General features: G+C 34.2%; 1 protein-coding gene across 2 annotated transcripts in view; it reads left to right on the top strand.

The window, feature by feature from the left end:
* Nucleotides 1–15,981, top strand: part of SLC35F5 (solute carrier family 35 member F5) — a 41,977-nt gene extending 25,996 nt beyond the window's left edge. Inside the window, exons 12-16 of one of the 2 annotated variants that reach the window (XM_082658663.1) lie at nucleotides 3,062–3,221; nucleotides 7,794–7,884; nucleotides 11,223–11,377; nucleotides 11,895–11,981; nucleotides 15,136–15,981. In XM_082658663.1, the coding sequence (XP_082514789.1) occupies nucleotides 3,062–3,221; nucleotides 7,794–7,884; nucleotides 11,223–11,377; nucleotides 11,895–11,970 (482 nt within the window). In that variant the 3' untranslated portion in view covers nucleotides 11,971–11,981; nucleotides 15,136–15,981. Of the gene's footprint in view, nucleotides 1–66; nucleotides 107–480; nucleotides 575–3,061; nucleotides 3,222–7,793; nucleotides 7,885–11,222; nucleotides 11,378–11,894; nucleotides 11,982–15,135 lie in introns of those variants that run through there. The other variant, XM_082658664.1, reaches the window with a different exon arrangement.
* The last annotated feature ends 350 nt before the right edge of the window (nucleotides 15,982–16,331 follow it).

Below are 16,331 nucleotides of genomic sequence, written 5' to 3'. Positions count from 1 at the left end.
AACCATTAGATTTTAAAGATTATGAAGTCCAATCTCAATGTTTTTCTCTTACCTTGTTCTGCATAGTTGTGCACCTGTGAGGAAACGCTCATTCCCTCAGTGTGAGGTAAAGAAATTCCTTCTAACACCTTTTTCAAATTAATGTCTTCAGCTTGTGAATCAGATATTTTCCTCACTGATATGACAGGTTATGCTGTTATAAGTATGTGAGTGTATACCTGTTGTATTATACATTTTGCCTTTTTTGAAGTGTAAGATTGGGGAAACTGCCCCAAAATGATACGTATAATACTGTTTCAGTCTATGTACTTGTTTTTACTAAAAATTGTAGGTCTTTTGAAGGTTTTCCATTTGCACTTTAAGACTCAGATTCTTTTATGACATAGATTTTCAAATTATCCAGTTATAGTTTCTGGCATCAATTCTTAATTTTGGTAAATGCCTAATATGATTTATAAATTCTCCTTTGCCTGAAATCAGCTCAGTAAAGAACTTGTGATATCTAGGATTGCAAAAGAAGAACACATTGACAAGATATCTTACAAAAGATATCTGAATATCAATAGATAAAGAATCATGGTGATGAGAATTCAAAGTGCAGCTTACAGGGAACCAGGAGACATGGACTCTAGCTGTTATAACTTCATTTATCTCATACTCTTCTGAAAATGAGAAGATTGGACTAGGTTAGTAGCTGATTTACGGAGGATCCTGGGAAGGTTGGAAGGAGGTGGCGTTGCATGTGTGAGTCTGGTTCTCAGTCTCCTTTGCTGCTTCTGCTGGAGCAATTCTGCTTTGTTGGTTTTTTAGCACTATAATTTAATTTGTAGAAATGATTTTTCTGCTAAAAATAGTTTGTATATCTTCACCTAAAAATGAACAAAAATAAAACCTTTGAAAAGCCGCTAGACTGGGTGATCACTCAAGTTCCTTTCAAGTAGAGAATTCAATAACTATACTTTAAATATGAAGATAATTTTAATGATGTCTTATTTTAAAGTCATAGAAAATTCCATCTGGAATGGATTAAAATGTTTATGTTTTACAGTGTTCTTTTTTCAGATTGGCAGCTTTCAAGAAAAATTGCTTATTTACTCTTATTGGAGAGTAGTAACAGACATATAACTTGGTTAATCTTCATATGTGCCATGATATGGAAAGCAGTATGAATTTGACATGGGCTTTAGAATAGATAGGATTGGAGAAGTAGTAGTTAGGGTTGGGACGTGGAGGGTTCTTTCGGCTTTGGGATGTGAGCAGAGCATAGCAGGGAACAGTGAGTGGATCCACTGTGCTGGAGTGTTCACTTTAGGGAAGAGCAGAAGTGCACGTGGCTGCCTTCTGGAGGGTCTAGAGAACAGGTGAAGTGATTTGGATCTTTTATCTCTAGATCCAAAAGTTGTTACTAAATATGGGTTTTCATAGGTTTCATAGTTCAGGGAACAGAAAAGAGATTTGGTTCTTGATAATGCCAAATTTTGCTGTTTTAATTAAAACAGCTTTTTAATACTATACAAGCCTTCTGTACGTGTGTTGTTTTGTTCCTTTTTATTTTTATCACTAGGTGTCTTAAGTTGGGTTTCCTAGAAGCAGGGTATGAGACGGGGATTTGGTGCGGGAGATCCATTGAAGGGGTGCCCTGCAGGAAAGACTGGCAAGGGCGTGAGAGGAGCAGAATAGAGAAGGGGAGAGAACCACGCGATCTCTGGTACAGTTGAGGCGTGGCCCAGCTCATTGCAGGTCCCTGGGCAGGGAGCACAGTGGGAGCAGGTAATGTGTCTAGGCACTCCTCAGAGCTGTCCTGGCCTAGAGCCATTAGGATTCGGCTGCGCAGGGTGTGGAGTGGGGAGGGGTGGGAACTTCTGGGGATAGGCAGACTTGGTCGCTGTCCAAGACAGTCCTTCAGAGAAGGCAGGTCTTGTGAGTCTTCAGCAGCAGATGAGAGTAGGTGCTCCAGCCCTATTAAGATGTAACTAGGCATCCTAAATACTAGTTTATTATTTAGCAGCAAATATAAAATACATACCTACTGTAATTTAATTTTCTTTTAGGAAAGCTCTATAGTTACCTCTGGATCTCATAGTGGAATTGTGGTGTTAAACTATTTACAAAGTCCAATAAAAACTACTATAAGATTATAATATTTTTTTCTTTCCATTCACATGTTGTAGTCTTATATAAGCTTATGTTTCTATAATAATAATAGCTAGCCTTTATTAACTATTTACTCCATGCCATGTACTGTGTGTATTTTATGTTTGTCTAATCTTCCTAGTAACCTAATTAAATATTGTTTTACACTTACAGATTGGAAAACTGAGGTTTATAAGAGGTTGAGCATCTTGCCTAAAGTTTGCCTAAAGATTACAGTACTAGTGAATGGTAGAGCTGGGATTGGAACCCAGGGCAATCAGACGGCAGAGCACACACTTAACCACTAAATATTATAGCCTTCCTTTACACATAGTCCATGCTTAATTCATACTTGAATAGCTATTGGCGTATGTGTGTAATCTCACAGACTAGCTTATGAGCTCTTGGGAAGGCGGGAAGCAAAAATTTTATCTTTTTAGGGGACCCTTCTCCATTATTCCTAGCATAGCACGGGTGCTTTAAACATAAATATGATTCGAATCAGAGAGTAAACCGTCTAGTTCCTCTTAATAATTTAGGCTGAATACACACACACATACACGCACCAGTTATTCCTTTAAGTTCTAGGACACTACATTATTATAATCTAAGATTAGCAGCCCTTCTTTCTGAATTGTTCTAAGTGGTTTGTTCTTCAGTAGTTGCTCCATACAGTGGGATAGTTGAACCTTGAAGACTCAGTGATCACCAGTTGCTTGATAAAGTTTTTTCTAGTGTTGATCTCTCCATAAGACTTACTTAAAAACAAAAGTAACAGGAAAAAAAAAAAAGTAACAGAAATTTCAGTTAAGGAAACCTGTTGAAGCCCTTTGTGCAAAATCTAACGTTTTCTTATTGTAGAGTTATAAGTTTGGAAAATTGAAATAAATCACAGTTACTAACTTTTCTCTCTTCTATACATGTTTAGGTTTTGTAGGTCTCTTTAATCTGCTGCTCTTATGGCCAGGTTTCTTTTTACTTCATTATACTGGATTTGAGGACTTTGAGTTTCCCAATAAAGTAGTATTAATGTGCATTATCATTAATGGCCTTATTGGAACAGTGCTCTCAGAGTTCCTGTGGTTGTGGTATGTACTGTTTAATACCCTATGATTTATTAGTTATGAGTTTATTGACTTTTGGCTAGTTTAAGCATTTCTATTTCTTCTGTCTTCTGATGGCCCCTCCTGTGCACCTTCCCACCCCACACACTTATAGCTTAATACAGTAACCCCGTTAGAGCAGGAACTGTGTTTTGTTTTTTTAATTTCTGTGTACCCATTGCATAGAGTAGTGGCTTGCACATAGAAGGAGCTCGTGAATTTTGCTGAACGAATAAATGAATATGAATGATCTGAATTTATAGAATGTTTTAGAAAGTAGAGTGTTATGCTAATTAAAGGCATCATTATCTAATGGACAGTCACACTTAGGAGATGTGTATCCCAGGTAAGAATACATGAATTCTAAGTGAGAATCTGGGGACTTTGCTTATTCAGGAGACTTTGGAATGTCTGTTTGGTTGCTCATAGACTTTTTTGTTTTGTTTATTCTCAGGACTTTTCATATGAGTGAGGCAGATATATAAACCCTAAGCTCCGATTAACTTGAGATTTTAACGTAGTTTGATATGTTGTAATATCAACTATGTTGATATATGATAATAATCTTAAAATAGTTTGACAGCAGTATCATATATGGAGTTTAAGAAAACTTCAAATAGAGAGCTTAATACTTACTCCTGTTTCCATCTAATACGAACTTAAAAAGAAACACAAATTGTACCTAAACTCCTAAATGTATTTTATTATATACCATTTAAGACTACTGACTAGTTTTCCCTTGCAAAAGACTGCAACAAAAATAGCCTTTTCCATCAAATCTTCCTTAATGCTCTGCCTACATTTCTCTCCCCTCTCCAATTAAGGAAATATCTCTATTTTCTTGATATCCTCTGTACTCACTCCCTTTCGTGTAGTACTTAAAGATTTACTTTGTATGTAGTGATTTGTGTAATTAAATTCCTTTGCTGATCTAAAACTCTTTGGTATCAAAATCTTCTCATTTTGTACAAATTATTTGAGGTGCTCGTTTTTTTTTTAACCAAAAAGAATTATATATTTTATTTTATATATTAATATATACCATATGTCTCATTCTTTTGTTCTATCATTTCTCTTGCCTCTTTCCACTCTTGGTTCTGGGCAGATGAAACTGCTTACTGGTAGTGTTTTGACTGAACTTAGTTGCACCATAAGGAATTGTTGATCTTAAACCATTTTTGATGGCAGTTTCATAGGGTTCAACCCGGTGAACCATATGCTTTAAACAATTATGCACTCACTGTATTTTAACAGAAGTTTGTATTCCCTACTTTTCTAAGTTTAGCTTAGATTAGAAAATTTCAAAGCAAGTTTTTACATATTTGAAAGAAGTAATTTAAAAAAATTTTTGGATATTAGACGAGAGAAAGGTTTAGTATGGTTCGTATTACATTGAGACTCATAATGAACATGGACTATACCACAAATTTACAAATATTAAAATTCTCATTCTTTATCGAGAGTTATTTTTAATACATATATACACTAGAGTTTCATTATGTCAGCAGATTTTAATGTAGGCTTTGGGGTTGAATGAATATGAGTTGTGACATATGTAATCTCTCTGTTATGTGAGCTTTCCTGAGTTTCCTCCCTTGGAAAATTTTATAGTTAAATAATAAATAACATGTTTTGAAATATTTTTATTCTTTTTGTATTTAACTTTTTTTAAATTAAGAGAGTAATCCATACAAAAGTGTACAAAATGGATTACAATGAAAAGGTAATCTCCCTTCTGCCCCACATTTTCATTTCTTTTCCCCAGAGGCAACCACTATTAACTTCTAAGCCTTCTGCAAAATTGTTTGTATATACAGAAGTGTGTTATCAGTCTCTTAATCCTCCCCACTCCAATCTGTTTTATTTTTAACATGCAAACTATGGATATCATTCTATACACAAATTACTGTCTTGTAAATCTTTACATATCAGCCACTAGATTCATTTTTTTAAAGCCTATGTAGTACTCTAATCTGTCATGCTCCAATCTATTATGTAATGTAATGCATAGAACATAATGTGTTTTACCAGTTCCTTCTTGAGAGACATTTTAGTTTGTAGTCTTCTGCTTTGTAAATAATATGGCATTGAACATCCTCATATATGTTTTTGCATATACATGTAAGTATTCTATAGGATAAATACTGAAAAGACTGAATCAAACGTGTAGACTTTTTTTTTTTTTTTTTTTTTTTTGCGGTACGCAGGCCTTTCACTGTTGTGGTCTCTCCCGCTGCGCAGCACAGGCTCCGGACACGCAGGCCCAGCGGCCATGGCTCACAGGCCCAGCCGCTCCGCGGCACGTGGGATCCTCCCGGACCCGGGGCACGAACCCGTGTCCCCTGCATCGGCAGGCGGACTCTCAACCACTGCGCCACCAGGGAAGCCCCAAACGTGTAGACTTTTGATTTTGAGAGGATTGCAAAGTTATTCTCTACAGAAGGAACACAATGTATATTCCCAACTGTGTATATGAGTGTTTATTGTTGACTAAACTGGACACTCAAGATCATATATTATGATCAAAGCTATGTTTATCCTTACCTGGGGTGGATTTTGCAGGACCTCAAAAAAGTTTATTTTTCAGATATACTTCTACACTCAAGCATTTAAGAGTACTTATGGTTACAACTCAAAAGCAGTAAGTTAGTCAGTAATGAAACAAACTTCATATCCCTTCAATTCTAGGTGTTGTTGGTAATTCAAAACAGTTATAAGGAGCATATCTATGTATTTTATACCTTTTTAGATCATTAAAAATAGTTAAATCAGAAGTCATAATCTCTGCGTGTATGATGATTTCTTTCTAGGAAAGCAAGATTATTGCATGTTTAACTATAAATAGACAACAAACTTCAGCATATATAATCAGGTGCTGAGTAATATACTAAAGATTTAGAAGTGCAGCTGTGAATTTTTTGGAAATTAAAGATGTGTACTTGTCACTCATTGTTTATTGGCAAAAATTTTTTTTAAGTTCACTGTTAACTCCATATATCGTACTGCTAGTATAGATGTGAGATTATCCACCTAGTCCTCTGTCTTAGCATTTCCTGGAGCATGTTGAATGAATAATAGATCAAATGGGGAATTCCCTGGTGGTCTGGTGGTTAGGACTCTGCGCTTCCACTGCAGGGGGCACAGGTTCGATCCCTGGTTACGGAACTAAGATCCTGCGTGCCGCGTGCCTCGGCCAAAAAATAAATAAGTAAATTAATTAATTAAAAAAAATAAATCAGATGTATTCAGCCATCAGCTAAATTGGGAAAAGCTGGTATAAGTCAAACAGGGTTTTTAATACTTCATCTCAGACTCAGTGTGATTCTACTTTGCATTATAAATCTCTAAGAACATATACTGCATTAAAAAAAAAACAAGAGAATTCCCTGGTGGTCCAGTGGTTAGGACTCAGCGCTTTCCCTGCGGGGGCCCCGGTTTGATTCCTGGTCCTGGAACTAAGATCCCGCCTGCAAGTCTTGCAGTGTGGCCAATAAATAAATGAATGAATGAATTAAAAAAAATTTGAATTAAAAAAAATGATATTTGATCCCTGAACCCTCTTTTCACAGATCAGCTCATGAATAGTGGACTAGCCGCTTGAGTTTTCTTTACCACATCAATAAGAACTAATTGTCCAGCCTCTGGTGAATACTTCAAGTGACACTTTATCAAGAGATAGCCTCTTTTATTGTAGGACAGCATTGTTAATCTTAACATATACTGAGCTAGAATTTACTTGCCTATAATTTCCATGGGTCTGTAGTCCTAATTATATACATTATGGTTTTATCTTGGCCTATAATTCATTTTCTTCTTATATACCCAAATATCTATTCAATATAATGCTTTCCTTCATTTTTTTCCTTCAACTATATAAAATTATATGCAATTGGTATGTCAAAATTTGATACCAACATTGATAGTTCAAGGTGAAAATAAAATGAAGAGCTTAGGTTTTGGTTAGGACAATTGCTAGAAAAATGAAAAACAACAAGGAAATATCCCTGAAAAATACTCAAGTTCTTTTTTTCCGATATTAAGCCAAATCAAAAGAGCAGCACACATCTAAAGACTACTTTAGTTTTTAATGAGGGTGAGATATTTTTGCTTTAATGACAGACCCACCTGTTGGCTTATCACTTTGTTAAAGTCTGTGTTATGAGGCATTGTCCTGAAATTTTAATATAGCTGTTTCCTTTGTTAGCTGAGTATCATCACAAAACTATAACAACTCTTTTGACAGTTTTATTAAAAATGTTAATAAAATATAAGCTATACATCAAAAGTTGAATAACGTCTGTAAGCAGATCTAGAAAATAGCATAAAGTCTTTTGAAATTTGTATACTTATATATTGGATTTTTAATATTTGAAGATAAACTGTAAGAATGATCTTAGTAACTTTATTTTTCATTATGTCTTAGTCCATCCTGAGCTTTTATTTTTGCTCCTGATCTCTCTTGCCTATGTTGTAAGATAGATAGTTTTTGATCATTGTTTTTCTTTGGTTCTTTTACTTTTTTGATATGGAAATGTATATTTTCTTTTTTCTTTTTAGGGGCTGCTTTCTTACCTCATCACTGATAGGCACACTTGCACTAAGCCTTACAATACCTCTGTCCATAATAGCTGACATGTGTATGCAAAAGGTAAGGCAAACTATTTATTAGATATTTTAAGTGTATTATTAAAACAGAGCTAATGAAAGGTAAGGAATGTGACTAAATTATAAAGACGACCATGAATAATACTTGATGCCTTCTCTTCCAAGCTGTTTTACTACAAAGAGATATAAAAAGTACCAAAGAAATGGGTAATGTGTTGCATTTTTTAGCCTTTCAATATTTTTCCTTAATTTCTAAATTAAGGGCAGTGTCTTTATATATAGTTCTCCAGTTTTGGAGCTGATTATGTTCCAGATGTTCTTTGGTGAGTCAGTGGTATGGAATAGGGGATATAGTTTAATCATATAAATAGTAGTGTTTTGATTTCTAACATAGACTGCAAAGGTTTCTTAACACTATGTTAATACTCCCATAGATGTGAGCGGCACAGGAATAACGTCGTTTCTCAGTGATTGCTCATTTCTGTCTGGACTCACCAGGGCGGGTGCTCCTTTCCTCGTCTGTGAAGTCCTGGTCTGAATGTGAGGGTTCTTTTGATAAATGCTGGCCGTGATAACATTGCAGAAAAGAGAATTGGGGTGGAGAGTCCCTCGCAGCAGCCCAAAGGGAGAAGTTTCTTTAGTGCTTCTAGGGGTACTAGGGAGAAAAAGATGTGCCACTGGCTCACACTAAAAGATGTGTAGCCTTTTATCACTCAGTTCAATATTTGTAAGCTTTTAATGCCAATATTAAGTAACAAAACAATGTGTGTGTGTGGTTTGGTTTAATATAGTTTGAAGAAGAAATACTTGAAAGCCCAAAGACTTATAATGCGTAGAAGTTAAAATCAGATTTTTATTTTTCTTTAGATCTTCATGCAGTTTTTAGGATAAAGGCAAAATACTCTCAGTGATACGTATCCTCTTTATTTAAAAAAACAATTCTGTGGTATTTAATTTTGTTTTATGGTTCAATAAATTCTAATTTGTCATGGTTAAGAATGGAAATTTTTGTAATTGAGAATTACTTATCTTACATATACCATGCATTTTCAAAAAATGTGAATATTATAAAATATATGTAACACTAAAGTCATACATCATTAAATCCTTTTATAGATTTAAATAATATCCAGGTCTTTCCATATCTCAGGGTCATAATCTTGAATATCAACCAAAATTATTCTAGTGAAACTAGGGAAGTGCTGCTTATTAGAGGATTTTGGTAGATTGCTGTGTAAATGAACTTTACCATACTGATACTTTGAAAACATCGGCTTTTTTGCAGATTTGAAAAATAAAAATTGAAGGTTAATTTTACTTTTGAATTTTTTAAAAAGAACTGTAACAGCGGATTTAATTTGATTAAATGATTATGTCATTTGTTCAAATATTTTAAGATGAAGGCAAAACACAAGGGAAAAATGTGTGTATATATAATAGATTAGAAAAACATACCAACAGTCATTTCTTGATTGTCTTTGCATCAAGATTAGGGAATCAGTTAAATGAGTAGGCTGGGCCTTTGGTGGGAATTGAGGGCAGGAAGATACCTTCTGGTAAAAGTAGCAGGGTATGCCCCAGACCTGTAATAGAAACATGGTAGGAGAAACCTACTTTCCTGGGGTTTTTTTGGTTCTAATATCCAAACATATTTATATATAGTTTCTGAAATTTTAGCATTTATCAACTTTATTTATTGAGCTTGAAATGTATATTTTTTTAACCTGTTGGTATTTGGTATAATAGGAAGCATCCCTGATTGTTTTCAGGTTTATATTCAGATATATTCAGAAGTTAGACTCTTTTTGTTTACTTAGGCAGTTTTCATTGTTAATAAATGTCTTCATTTAAAAAAAATTGTCTTCATAGCTTGTTGGAAATCAAATTAAAAGTTTTTTTTAATTATTCAGCAGCATATAAATAACTGCATTGTTAAAAGTGAACTTTGCCTTTAAAAGTCATCTAGAGTTTTACTTACCTTTATAAAGTTTGCTTTTTTCAGTTCTAAAATAGGGTTTTTAGTTGAATATTCATGAAATCATTCTATCAACTATATCTGCATTTTTAACTCTCATTAGTCAGAAGTTCTTTATACTTTTTCCTTTCTTCGGTCATTTAAGTTCAGCATGGTTTTTCTAGATTATTAAATATTCTGGCAAATATTCCAAGAATATGTTATACCAATACTTTGATAACAGTGTGAAGGCTTTTTAGTACTTACTGCTGGGTGTTCTTATCCTGACTCAGCCTGTGTGTGTGTACCACACAAGCAGGACGTGCATGTTAAAAGTTGTCAGTGTTTTTTCTTGTGTTACGCATTATGAGTCCCTCATAAAAGAAACCATTATTCTCACAAAACCCCTTTACTCTGACTAATGGGTGGTATGAAATGGAATAGTATATGTTTTCCACAAGAGGGAGTCTTGCCTTTGATTCTCAGCCTCATTTTTTTAATGCTTAGAGAGGGCAAGCAATTTTTCTTCCCTATTTTAAAGATAGGAGTTACTGTTTTTGTCATTATTTTGAAAGCAAACCACCAGTGTGTTGCAGCTGAGTCTCAATAGTTAATCAGTGCAGGCTCTTTTTAGCAATTGTTTTTGATCCTTAGTTGAATCTAGATGGTAAAGGAAAGAATGATTTTTTTTTTTGTTTTGGTAACTTTATGGTGTCTCATTTTTAATTTTCTTGACGACCCTGATAAAATGATGGATTGGAGGGTCAGGCTTGGCGATCTGAGGGCTCCTCACCCCTGAAAGTATTTCTCTTTGTAATCTTTATTTTACTTAGTTATGATTTCCTTTTGAAAATTTCTGTTTCATTTGTTACTAGATAATCAAGCTATATTTCATCAATAAAATGTTTGCAAAAGTTTTACTTGAGTTTCATCTGTTTTTAGTACTGTCTTAAGAACCATAACATAACACAACATATCATAGCAATAGCATAACCTAGTTTTTCAAAAGTGAGAGTTTTTAAAAATGACTTCAGGAACTAAAGGGGAAGAATCAACTTGAGAACAGGCAGTAATCAGTAAAGAAAAAATGGGCAATGTGATGTGTAAGGCAAATGCTTAAAATTTCATAATTCTGTTTCTTATGTACTATGCCTGTACTTATTAGTGAAAAGCATGCTTTCCTTTAGGCTATTTTCCAAGCAAGAAGTATTTTTGTTGGTAATTTAAGCAAGTGGTTAATATGTTGAAGTCCTGAATCCTTATATTTAATAATAACATACTTAAAATGTTGTCAGAGATTAGTATTATTTTCTTGGTGTTTTACTTTATTCCTGCAAGTTATCATAAGTGGAAAACTTACGTTAAAGGGAAAATTGTCTTAATGGTAATTGTGGGTGTTTTGTTTTTCTTCTATCTCTTATTTTTAGGTGCAGTTTTCTTGGTTATTTTTTGCAGGCGCTATCCCTGTATTTTTTTCATTTTTTATTGTAACTCTCCTGTGCCATTATAATAATTGGGATCCTGTGATGGTGGGAATCAGAAGAATTTTTGCCTTTATATGCAGGAAACATCGAATTCAGAGGTAGGTTAAGTTCTAATACAGATTTTTTAAAAATAATGTTTACTAAGTAAATTAGGAATCATATCATGCTGGCCTAGCTTTTTAGAGATTCTGTGAAGAATTTTTAAAAGATTATAATTTTATATGTACAGTGCCAGATAAAAGAATTTGTTCAGACCCTTCAGGTGATAAGATAGTTTCTTCCCAATTGCTTTTTTTTAAAAAAAAAATGTTTTGATTCACAGGTACAACCAAAGTGCTTACTGCTTTGCTAAAACAAATTTATATGTAGAAAACATTTGTTTGTTTGAAAAAAATTCATAATAAAATATGATAACATTGCCTCCATTTTTTTTCAATTTCTTTCTTTTTAAGAGAGAGAAACCTTTTTACATTCTACTCTAAAAAGAATTTGGGACAATTTGTTGGGGAATCTTGACCTTGTCTTAGGTCTGACCTCAAGCCTCAGCCAGTGGAGTAGATCATTTTTAAGGGTTCCTTAGGTCTAAAGCTTTCCTAACTATTGTCTTTTTTTAAGGGTTCCCGAAGACAGCGAACAGTGTGAGAGTCTCATTCCTATGCACGGTGTTTCTCAGGAGGATGGAGCTAGTTAGCTGTAGTCCAGGTTTGTATGTTAGCTGACAGTAGTATTGAATAAGGTTCTTATTCTTGTATTGCTCAAATACAGAATCGATTTTCCATTATTAGTTGTTTGAGAGGCAATACAGCTTAGAGGCTAAGGGAGTCCAATTCTGGAGTCAAACTTCATGGGTTCCAATTCCAGCTTCTCTATGTACTAGCTCTGTGACTTTATGCAACGTTCTTAACCTCACTGTGCCTCAGCTTTCTTATCTGTAAAATGGGGTTGCAGTAGAACCTCCCTCACAAAGTTGTTAGAAGAATTAAATACTTGGTAAGTTTAAAACACATACAATATAGTACCTGAGTCGAATTAAGTGATTCCCAAGTTTTGTTTGTTTGTTTGCTTTTTGAAAAGGAAGAAGTAAAATTGTATTCAGTTGCAGATTGCATGATTATATTTAGAAATTCTAAGGAATTAGCAAAAAAAGTTACTAGAATAAGTGAGTTTAGCAAGATCACATATACAGTGTCAATATAAAAAAATCTTCCTATTATTTCTGTATGTAGCAATGAACAATAATTAAATGAAATTAAGAAAAATTCCATAAACAATGAACTTTTAAAAATACCTACAAGTACATTTAACAAACATTGTACAAGACTTGTAGATGGAAAACTAAAAAATAATTCAGAGAAAAATTAGAGATATGAGTAAATGGAGAGATATAATAATGTGTTCATGGGTTGAATGACTCAACCCTTTAAGATGTACTATTAAAAAGCCAGTTATCCCTAAACTGATCTATAGATTGAGTGCAATCCCAGTCAATATTCTAACGAGCTTTCTTGTGGAAATTGACAAGATGGTCCTAAAATAAGGCAATTAAAAATTTTTTATCTATTTTTTAAAATTAAATTATACTTGAACTACAACGCTGTTAGATCCAGGTACAAAACATTGTGATTTGCTATTTCTATACTCTACAAAATAATCACAAGTGATTCCAAGTTTTTTTTTTTTTTTTTTTTGCGGTACGCGGGCCTCTCACTGCTGTGGCCTCTCCCGTCGTGGAGCACAGGCTCCGGATGCACAGGCCCAGTGGCCACAGCTCACGGGCCCAGCCGCTCCACGGCATGTGGGATCTTCCCGGACCGGGGCACGAAACCGTGTCCCCTGCATCAGCAGACGGACTCTCAACCACTGTGCCACCAGGGAAGCCTGTGATTCCAAGTTTTAACTATTACTTATATTCATGCTAATGGTCATCATTTTACTTAATGATACACTTTAGAAAAATATTTTTTTCTGAGTATAAAATTAAGAAAAAATGTAATACTTCAGCGTATATCCAGTCTCTTCTCCATGTATGTGTGTGTGTTTACCACAACTCGCACAATATATATCCTGATTCTCTGACTATGCTTTTCACTTAACAATGTTTCGAGAACATTTCCACATTTTTTTTTAATTTTAAGAAATAGTATCTTGTATATTTCTTACATGACAGAAAGAGTACGTGATAGTTTATGTTTCTCTTAATGAGTCCTTGAAATATATCCACCATATATCTTTGGTAGGTAGGAAAGCAATTATTTATTTAGAGCAAGAGATCACAATAAATTACTGAAATTCTGGTCCCTTTCTTCTGAGATAACTTTAGACGATTTATATTGAAATGTTTCTTGGTTACACCTGGGCTTCCCCTCTTCACCTAGAACATTGAACAACTCCTGTCAACTCCTTGCACTCACATTGGCCATGAAGCTTAAGTTTATCTTCATGGTAAATTCACCTCTAACCCAAGGCTGTTTGTCTTGGTTTTATGTTTTTCTTTGATTGGTCTTTTTTTATTCTAGTTTTTCCTCTTAGGATGGTTATATATGCACATAGTTTGAAGAGTTAGAGTTCTACAATTCTTATTGTACAATGCAGCTATCCCCTGCCCTGCACTGCCTATCCTGCTTTCGTTCTTTTCCCACCCTGAGGAACTCCCACCCTTTAAACTCTTCATTGATTTGTTTCATATTTTCCTCTCCATCTAAGTACCATGCTTATACTTCTATTTCTTGATTTCTCAGTTTCAGGCCTCTTCAGCTGGTTTTCCCACTATGGCACATGAGGACAGGTTACTTTCAGTTTCCCCCTCCTCTGCTCCCACTGCACTTGCCTGCCTTCCAGCCCTGTATCATTCCTACCTCCTCATCATCCCAGGATATTTATCCTGTGATTTTGAATAGATGTGTAATCAGTGTTTACATTGTTATGCCTATATAAATGTTACTTTTACCTGAGCCATGTAGGATTGTGCCTGGCATTTCCCCAGTCCAGAGACCCTCTGTTACTACCCTTTTTGGAGAATGAACCTCAGATCTTCTCCTGGGATAGAGAAGAGGCACTTGACCAGCTGTGAAACGTGAGGGGCGGGCATCTGAGTGTCTGACTGCTTTTTCTATAAACTTTGTACCAATCTGCCTACTTTTAGTCGTTTCTTCACCCCTCCTTACAGAGGCATCTGGTTGTATTTCTTCATTGCTAGCTAAGAGTTGGCTGCTCTTTTCTTGTCTCTGTTCTTCTCTATGTCCATGTGGTTTATACTTTTTTAAAAAAATTCCTTTATTATCTTTTTACTGAGGTTTTGGGGACAGAGTAGAACTATGTATATTTTGCTCTTTTAAAATTGTTTTAATTTTTAAAATTAAAAAAATGCAAATAATTATTCTTTAAAACTTTTTAATGCTATAATTTATACATTTTCCCTCCCTAGTATGCTGTGCATTATTCCCATACTCACACTCATACCCACCCTCACCCAGATATTTTTGGAAGTGAGAGCTGGATAAAGAGGAGATAGTGAAGACTGAAGAAGATGGACTACAATAGAGTAGAATAAAGTAGGGCAGGTTGGGCAGCAGTCTTTGTCTTGACAGGGGTAATGGTGGAATGTACCTTGAATAAAACTGTTATTATGTGATCTTAAAGTAGTATTGGATGTCAGCCTTTGACATTGCTGTAGAAGTCACTTTCATGAGTTCTTAGAACTCACCTCAAGTTCTGGTATCCAGTTATTAAGTATATAGGCTGTGTTTGATATATATTCCAATGGTAAGATAATTTTCTTTTTAAAATATAAACTATAGAAATTAAAGCTATGACAGTTGTAATCTAATGATGATCCCGTGTTTGTTTTTATTTTTAGCTTGATAATGGAACAATATACGGTGAAGAGACAATCTCTGGCAAGTTTTTGTAGAAAAATGTTTCAGTGCCTAGTCTGAAAAATAACAGTTTCAGTTCTTTGGAACTCTAAAACATATTTTCCTCTTGTCTGTTTTCTTCATTTTCATAATGAAATACTTTGCTATGTAGCTGTGTACATATCACTACAGTTATAGGAAGTTTCAGTCTACAGTCCATCTAAAGGACCAACCTGCCTTACACATCTCAAGGAATTCAGCTGATGAAATAATTTGGACTAATCAAGGGATAAAATTTTAATGTTCTGGAGACTTTATTTTCACATATTATTTGTTAAATGCTGGACTATATTATGAAAATGTTTTCAAGAAATCATTTTAAGTATATAGATTGGTGTTTCTTACAGGTAAAATGCTAAAATAAGCTGCCTATAATAGGTACGGATTATATTTTTGAGTTTTGTAGAATATTACAAATTAACAACACGAAAAATGTTTAATTTATGCAGCAAATATATTCACACAAATTTGGTAGGACTTTAGAAAGAATCGATACTTGAGAAAAGATCTGGTTCACTTACACTACATATACTGTATTATCCTTTCATAGCATTAGGTGCCTTCTACTTTAAATCTGTGACAAACCATGACAAATTTTTAAAGGAGAAGTATTATTGTAAAATGAAGAATCATGTACTTCTAAAGACTGTATTGCTGTAAGTTTAATTGATAAAGCTCTGCTTATTTAGAGTTTTGAAGAAATATCCTCTCTTCAATTAAACATTTTCATAATGGAATGATGTAAATTGAAGTGATAAAGAGTATTATTAAAATAAAATGTTTATATATATGTGTGTGTATTATAGATCTATCAATTGGTTTCTGATTTTTTCACATATAAATGTGCCAAATTATCCTAGAACTGGATGCCTCTTCTTTAAATAATTTTAGTTTTCCTAAATAAATTTTTATGGTTAAAAACCAAAGAAGGAAGGCAAGAAGAAATTCTACTTTAAAAATTACATTTGGAGATTTCCTTTACCAAGTTTAAATTAAATATAAATACTCCTGATTTTAACTTTTAAACTTAGGTCTTATATGTCCTTATTGTGCAGCAGCTCCTGGACTCTACTCACTGTAGCCCTCAGAGGATGAATGTATGTCTCAGGATTCATCCAGGCTTTTGATTAATCAGAAC

This window comes from Grampus griseus (assembly GCF_964374135.1).
Source record: "Grampus griseus genome assembly, chromosome: 7".
NCBI lineage: Eukaryota > Metazoa > Chordata > Mammalia > Artiodactyla > Delphinidae > Grampus > Grampus griseus.
Note: the sequence above shows the minus strand (reverse complement) of the source record. Positions and strands in the feature narration are given on the sequence as shown.